Source organism: Benincasa hispida, chromosome 1 (genome assembly GCF_009727055.1).
Source record: "Benincasa hispida cultivar B227 chromosome 1, ASM972705v1, whole genome shotgun sequence".
NCBI lineage: Eukaryota > Viridiplantae > Streptophyta > Magnoliopsida > Cucurbitales > Cucurbitaceae > Benincasa > Benincasa hispida.
The window spans coordinates 9,424,244-9,432,481 of record NC_052349.1 but is presented as its reverse complement, the minus strand read 5'-3'; the positions used below and the strand labels follow the sequence as shown (position 1 = coordinate 9,432,481).

The following is an 8,238-nucleotide window of genomic DNA, read 5'->3' as shown; positions in this document are numbered from 1 at the left end:
ACTAAATCACGTCTAGCATTCAATTCATCTTTAGTTTTTCCTAAAATATCAAGAAGTGTACCTATGATTTTCATGTAAATAATTTTATCGATATGCATCACACTTCCTTTTGTGATTTTTCTTTTATTCTTTTCTTTTTCTTCTTTGAAAATTAAGTTCTTTAGTTTTTTTCAAATACAACAAAGGTTTTGGAATACTTCCAAGTTCTCTTTGACTACCAAATGATTTCTTTTGACGTCGAAAATGATGATTATGTGTTAAAAATATTCGATGTCTAAGGTATGCCATTTTTTTTATCATATTTCAGTCTTATTGAAGATGTATTATCTCCACAAATTGGATATGCCTTATAACCTTTGACACTACATCCACTAAGGTTTCCATATACTAGAAAATCATTGATCGTCCACAATTGTTTTTAAGTTGAATTGTTCCTCTTGATAAGCATCATAACATTACACACCACTTTCCCATAGAAGTTTTAAATCATCAATCAATGACTCTAAGCATATCCTAATGTCATCCCCTGGTTGCTTTGAACCTAAAATCAATATTTTTAACATTATAAACTTTCTTTTCATACACAACTATGGGAAAAGATTGTAAATGACCATCACAACTAGCTAACAACTATACTTAGAGCTCATATCACTATGTGTTCATTCCATCTACTATGACCATCACAACTAGCTAACAACCATACTTAGAGCTCATATCACTATGTGGATTTATTCCATCTACTGACTATGCTAAACGAAAATTCCTAAGTTCAGAACTAAGGTTCAACTAGATAGTGTCTACTAACTTCCAAGCTAGGGAGTCTACAAGGTGACATAATTTATCATCCATTTCTCTCTCATTAGCATGCAGAGTCAAGTTTTCAGCACATTCAACACCTTTAAACATTCGTTGAAAGCGTGGAATAGGTGAAAAATACCACATTATTTTGACAGAGATTTTCCTATTCTTATTTGTATCTTTACCATATTTCCACCTTGATTCACCGCATCCGGGGCACATAATTGTACATATTCCTTTCAATACAAGCAGAAATCATTAGGACATGCATAAATCTTTTCATATTCCATTCCTAGTACACTTAACGTTTTCTTTGCTTCATGCATTGATGTAGAGAGGTCATTAGTAATGTTTTCTTCGCTTCATGCATTGATGTAGAGAGGTCATTAGTAGAAGGTAAGATATCTTTAAATGCTTTTAGTAGTTCTCTGAAATTAATGTCACTCCATCTATATCTAACAGACAACTTGGTGATTTTTTTGCATCCTTCATATAATGGATTCTCAACATCATTCAGAAACTTCTTGAATCCATTTGGATCTTTTGAATATTGCTTTTGAGAAATTTCAACCATTTCTTTTATATTTCCAATATCATTCTCTTCATACCTACACTTAGAGGATTCTCCATGCAAGGATGAACTAGGAAGTTATTCACCTTGCCAAAACCAAATCTTATAACTTTCATTAATGCCATTAAAATATAAATAATTTCTAATACCATTGCTATTGTGCCTTTGACAATTTCACATTTCAAACAAGGACAACATATAGAAGTACTATTTGTATTGGAAAATTCAAATCTAATGAAGTTTTCCACACCCAACTTAAACTCTCTAGATAATCTGCTCTTTATCATCCATGATTTATCCATATTTATAATAAGCTAATCTTGGATCTAAAATAAATATTACAATATTCCAAATTAGATAAGTCATACAATAAAAAAAATAATAATAATAAAATAAAAATAAAAGGTAGTATGAAATCGATATTTATAGAGAAAACCCTCGAAAACTCCTAATAAGTGCATAAGTGTCACATTGACTCCTAAATTTAACAGTCTCAAATAATAGAATATAAGTTAAAATTCTAACACAAAAATCATGGTTTATCGAGGAAAAGAACTAGCAAATGACAAGGTAGATAGCTGAAAATACAGCAGAAGCATCTTTCATCAACTTTCATATTAGCAAAATCGCAACACATGAATAAATAAGCAAAAATAAGCAATCCAAGATTCATTCACAAAAATCATGGTTTATCGACAAAATCACGTAGTTCCATCATTGGCATGCTATAAACCATAGAAATCCATGTACCAACTCAGCAACGTATCTACCACAGCCATATGTATCAGCAAATATCCAAGCGTCGTTAAAGGAGTACTCTATATAAAAAGTGGCCAAGAAAAAAACATAAAGAAGAGGGATAGATATCCAACCAATAACATATATATAAAGGGGACTTAAGGATATATTATTCTTTTCTTCCTCTTGATTTTTTTTTTTCCATTCTCTTTCTCTTAAATCTTTCCTGTGGGCTCATATCCTAAGTAAAAATAGCACACCAAATCATTCCACAGCTGAAATATTCAGAGTACACAAAAAAAGAATCACAGACAAAATAGCAGTAATTTCCAAAAACATGACCATTACTCTCAACCATAAATAAGCTAACACTAAAATTTAACAATCCCAAATAATAGAATAGAGGTTAGAATTGAACAATACATGGGCTTACGCACCACTGGAGGAATCACAAGGCTGAAAACGCAGACTAACAACGTGAAACCACAATATTCAACTTGAAGTCGCCGCCGGAAGTGAAAACCACTGAGATTTGAACAGTTGTTTGTCCGGACGGAAAAACGAACGATTCCGACTGAAGGGCTGAGAATCGATTTCGTTGTGAAGGCAAAAGACACGATTTGGGGTCTACGATTTCGGGGCTGCAATTTGGGACCGAGAAATCGAAGTGAGAGCGGCACAAATGGAAAGGGAACCACACAAAAAAATTAGGGCCGGAGAATCTAAACAATATAATATTATATTTCTAATTGAAAATTAATATTTTTCTTGATTTTTAAAACATGTCAATTTAAAAAGCTAAAGAATCAAATTTATTCTTGATATCTAGATAATGTCAAGTAAAATTTTATTAAACTTGACATTTTTAAAACCTCGTTATAGTTCGCTTAAAATCCCCGCCTTTCTAACATGTTATTTGACATTTTCTCTTAACAAAAATCATTACTTGATTTTTTGAAAAAAAAGCGTAATGCAGATTTTATAGTAATGTTAATAACAAAAAATCAATCTTGACAAGTTTCTTACGGTTATACATATCCAACTAAATTTCAAGATTATTTCTTACACTTTATAGCATATGTTGGAGTGACTTTTAAAAGATTAAAATCAATTGTCATCTTCAAAGTTACCTAGAAACATGATTTTAATAATTCAAAATGAATTTTAATTATAAGAAGATTGCATTCAAAAATATTATTAAAATAATAATGATTAAACCGATTTGAGGAAACATAGTCCACTCAAACATGCATTTGAAACGAGATTAAATCTAATCATTTGTAACTTCTAGAGGATTAGATTCAATCCTAGAATACAAAATAAAACTATAAAGAAAAATCAAATAAAGTGAGAAAAAAAGTGGTGTGGTGAATGAGGTAGAACTTAGAAGAAGCTTGCTCAATATATTCATACCTCACTCTCCCATCAAGCACAGTCAATAACAAGTCTTCTCACTAATATTCAAATTCTTTTCCCATAGGAATTTCTTTTTTTTTTTTTCATAAAAACAAATAAAAAAAGAATCTTACATTTTTCCGACAAAAACAAAAGCATCATCTTTCAAATCAATTTTATTTTATTTTTCAAAATAAATCTTTCATTTTGAACGCACTCTAAATAATTAGATAGATATAGTATTCATAAATTTAATTTTTTTAAATAAAAAATTAAAAATTAAAAATCAAATATAGTAACTAGACATTCCTCTAACAAAATTTTAAAATTTTATTTATGATTTTTCATTCCTTAAATTTTTAAAATTAAAATTATATCCTAAAGTTTATTAATAAATCAACCAAAACCCTATAAACTATTCCATAAGGGAATCAATATAAACATCAATTTTTAATTACTTTCACTTGACTTCATATAAAATTAACTCAAACTAATTTTTCTCTCAAAATCAGACAGAAATAAGAATAAAAATCATCACAAAATTATTTTAAATTAGTATAGAAAAACAAGAAAGAAAGATGAAAGAAATCATTCATATGAATGAATATTATAAGCCACCACGACCAACTTGACTCCATTAATCTTCCCTTGTATGACGTTAATCTTTATATTTAAAAAAGCATTCCACATATTAAAGTTATATATGCTTTAAATTAAAATTCTAATAAATTGATTCGATTAAAATAATTTAAAAAATTGGGCTCTCTAACAAAATTTGCTATCTCGCTTTTGTTTGGCATACGTGAGTTTTGAATCTGATACTTTTCTTCTAATCTTTTCTCTCTTTATTGTCGTCTTTTGCTTTTTATTACTAAACCTTCTCTTTGGCTCTTAATATAAATAACACTAAAATCACATTCACATATATCTCATTCATCCTTTCTTTTTTCATTTTCCCATAATATATTTTTATTTTTTCATAATGGCTGGTCGTAATTTTGGTCGTTTGTACCGTTTTTCTTCTGCCAACCGTCCCCTAGCTCCCAGCGCGGCCAATACTTCAGGCCAAGATTCGGCTCAGTATGATGGCCGCCAGTATCGCTCAGCCACCCGAGACACGTCGCTGGAACCCCGGGCTCGGTCACCGCCACCGCTTTCGCCAAGAAGAGATCAGCCTCTTCCTGCTTCTCCCACGTACTCCATCAAGAAGGCCACTTCCCCGCCGCCTTCTCCGCCGTACAGGGCTCCGGCTGCTCGTGTGATCAGCTCGCCGCCTAAGACGGTAGATGAATACTCCAAGTATAAACCTACTACTCAACCCAGGTTCTTAACTTAACACAACTCAAAAGCTAGCATTGACCTTTTTATAAAATGATTTGTGTCTTTAATTTTCTGTTTTTCAAAATTTAAGCTTGTTAATTATTTTCTTAATAGTTAAATTATTATTTTTTTTAATAAATTATAAATGAGAGGTTGTATGGAGATAAAGTACAACTTAAGCTCGATCTAATTATTTTTCCTTTATTTTTTAGTTAAATAAATTATTTCGAAGACATAGATTAGATTTTGAAATTGTAATTAAAACGTAGTTAAATAACAAAACAAAATAAAACAGGTGGAAAAAGAGTGTTTATAAGACCTGGTCGTTTGGTAACTATTTGGTTTGTCGTTTTTAGTTTTTGAAAATTCAGCCTATAAACATTCGTGGTACCTCTACTTATTTTTTCTTTTTATCTACTTTTTATCATTTTCTAAAAAATAGCCAAATTTTGAAAATTTTTAGACATCATTTGGTTTTAGGTTTTTTGTTTTTCAAAATGAAGTCTATAGACACTATTTCTACCTCCAAATTTCTTTCTTTGTCATCTACTTTTTACCAATAGTTTAAAAAATTGAGTCAAATTTTGAAAACTAAAAAAAATAGCTTTTAAAAACTTGTTTTTGTTTTTTGAATTTGGTTAAGAATTCAATCATTATATTTAAGAAATATTTAAATCATTGTAAGAAATGGGAGAAAATAAGCTTAATTTTCAAAAACACAAAACCCAAAACGAAATAGTTCCTAAACAAGGCCTTAAAAATTGTTTTTAAAAAGTTGTTTCTATTTTTTGAATTTGACTAAAAATATAACACCTGTATTTAATAAGGTGAAAATAATCTCGAGAATTTGAGAGAAAATAAATTTTATTTTCAAAAATTAAAAAAAAAAAATAAAATAGTTACTAAATAATGTCTAAACTTATTTGTGAGGTGTTTTATTTTAAAAAATATAGCCTATTATAAAAACCATACACGTACTACTACACACTTAAGCATAGACCAAACTTGATCAGATTTCTCATGTTGGTCTCTATAAGCTACATCAAAAATGTGCTTAAAGAAAAAAAACAAAAGAAAACAAAAGTTCTCAAATTATACGATATAATATTAATAACCACCGTTAAATTCGTGCACTACAAGAAAACATGTCTATTTCGACAGTTTTTTTTTTTTTTTTTTTTTTTTGCATATGCAATGGTTTCTAACAACACAAATAACTAAAACCAGTATTACTTATACGTATGATCACTGTGTTCACAATATATTTTTAATTGTCGAGATTTATATTTGAGTGTATCGGTTTTAGTAACGACATATTTACAAAGTGTTACAAGTATGTTTAACTTATTAAAATGGTGTATTTTTTAGAGTGAGAATGTTCAAAATGAAAGCTTATGAATTAATGATACAATCACAAATTAAGGTGAATAATTAAAAACTATATTTAATCATTTATTCATATTTTTAACACAGGTCGCCGGAGGCCAAGCAGAAACCAGCGATTCAGAAGACAGTCGATAAGGTGACGAAGTCGGACCGTCATCACGAATCGAGCAAAACGGTGTCGTCCCACAAGGTGCAACAACCAAATGCAATAAACATCAAGGGAGATAATGTTGGGGCAGTAATGGAAATTGTTGAGTCGTCAAAACGAGAAGGAGCTGGACATGTTATAAAGAAGAAAGAGACAGCAAGAGAATTATTAAACAAGGACAATTTTGCCAATGATCAATACAATGAAGCTTCAAAAACACCTAATTCATCAATGCCAAAAAGCACTTTTCTGAATAGCAATTTTCAGAGTGTTAACAATTCCCTACTTTTCAATGCAACTTTGGCTCACCGTGACCCCGGTTTACACCTCGCTTTCTCTCTAAACCCGACCGGCGACCGGTTGACTGTTGATGACAAGAAACAACACCACACAAAATACTAGAGAAAAAGAGATCCATGGAGAATAAAACATGAAGATATATCGTTATCTTTTATGAGAATAAAATGAATTATATATTATAGGCCGATTTTATGTAACAGATGGAAAAATGAGGCTTTCAGTTTTCTTATGTGTGGTTGGCTTGGCCATTAATTTATGTATTTTGAATAATATGAGCTTGGATATTCTATTGATTTCATCAACATTTATTTGCTTTTTATGACCCCATAACATAATCTTCTTAAACCCTAAATTCATTCTCGATTGTGTTATATGTAAACATTATAAACATTTTAATATTAGAAACTAAAATCAAACATTATGAAAAAAAATTTCCTTAAAAAAATACATATTTCAAATCTAGGTCAAATTATTATTATATGACATAACAATGCCATTTGGTAGTTTTAGACCATTGGATATAAGATAAAAGTTACAAAACATAACATATTTCAAATCTATGTCAAATTATTATTATATGATATATAGATTATTTTGAATTTCAGATTTATCTGTTGGGTGCAAATTTATATTTAAAACGGTCCATTGATTATATTTAAAACGGTCCATTAATTATTTTTAAAACGCTCCATTGATTAATTTTTAAAACGGTCGTTGATTAATTTTTAAAACGATCCATTGATTAATTTTAAAACAATTCGTTTGGACGCTGAAGGCCTATAAAAGGCGAGGTCTTCGGTAGTTCGTTAGACACAGAATTCATTTTCTAAATTCCCACTTCAATTTCCTCTCCTCCTCCATCTTAGCTTTCCGAGCAGTGAGTTTAGAAAGGGTGTACGTTCCGATCGGTAACGGTGCATTTTCGATCGGTTTTCATTTGGTTGTTTTATCCTGGGAACAACGTGTTAATTTTCAGACTTGCTTGCACACTTGGGCAAAGCCACGAAACGTCTTAAAGAGAGTGAGCTCCTCGACTCAGCTTATAACGAGTTTCTGTTTTGCAAGTTTTGCTCTTCGCTTGACCGTCGTGCCTTGACGGTTTACAGTTCATCGTTTTGAGGGCCCTGCCGTTTCCAACAATTTTTAAGACGTTTTCACATATTTAATGGCCCTAAATAGCAACAATGAGATATCTGACCTCAACCATCTATTCCGGTTCGAAGGAGCAAACTTCAAGCTGTGAAAGCAAAAGATGTTGTTCTTCCTCACCGTCAAGAAAGTTGCCGAAGAACTAACTGAACAACAAATAAAAGAAGCTGCTGACTGGGAGGAGAAAGAATTTCTATGTAGGAATTTCATTTTAAATGGTTTGATCGACGATCTGTATGACTACTACAATAAAAGGAAGACAGCGAAGGAGGTCTAGGATGCCCTACAAAATAAGTATGACACCAAGGAGGTCGGATCGAAGAAATATGCGGTTAGCCGTTATCTCAAGTTCCAAATGACGGATGATAAATCCGTGGATGCCCAATCCCATGAAGTCCAAAAGATAGCTCACGAGATAATTACTGAAGTTATC

General features: G+C 30.9%; 1 protein-coding gene across 2 annotated transcripts; it reads left to right on the top strand.

The window, feature by feature from the left end:
- Positions 1-4,423: 4,423 nt before the first annotated feature.
- LOC120071611 (uncharacterized protein At1g10890-like) lies at positions 4,424-6,954 on the top strand. Of its 2 annotated transcripts, none has more exons than XM_039023973.1 (2): positions 4,424-4,801; positions 6,296-6,954. In XM_039023973.1, the coding sequence occupies exons 1-2, from the start codon at positions 4,485-4,487 to the stop codon at positions 6,756-6,758; spliced, it is 780 nt and encodes a 259-aa protein (XP_038879901.1). In that variant the 5' UTR covers positions 4,424-4,484; the 3' UTR covers positions 6,759-6,954. The 2 variants fall into 2 exon arrangements, with proteins under 2 accessions (XP_038879901.1, XP_038879892.1); XM_039023964.1 differs by having other exon boundaries at positions 4,424-4,825.
- Positions 6,955-8,238: the final 1,284 nt, after the last annotated feature.

Excerpts from the sequence above, each read along its gene's own strand:
- LOC120071611 (XM_039023964.1), top strand. The coding sequence starts at position 4,485 with ATGGCTGGTCGTAATTTTGGTCGTTTGTACCGTTTTTCTTCTGCCAAC. Across the intron at positions 4,826-6,295 it reads AAACCTACTACTCAACCCAG|GTCGCCGGAGGCCAAGCAGA; the intron begins GTTCTTAACTTA and ends TTTTTAACACAG.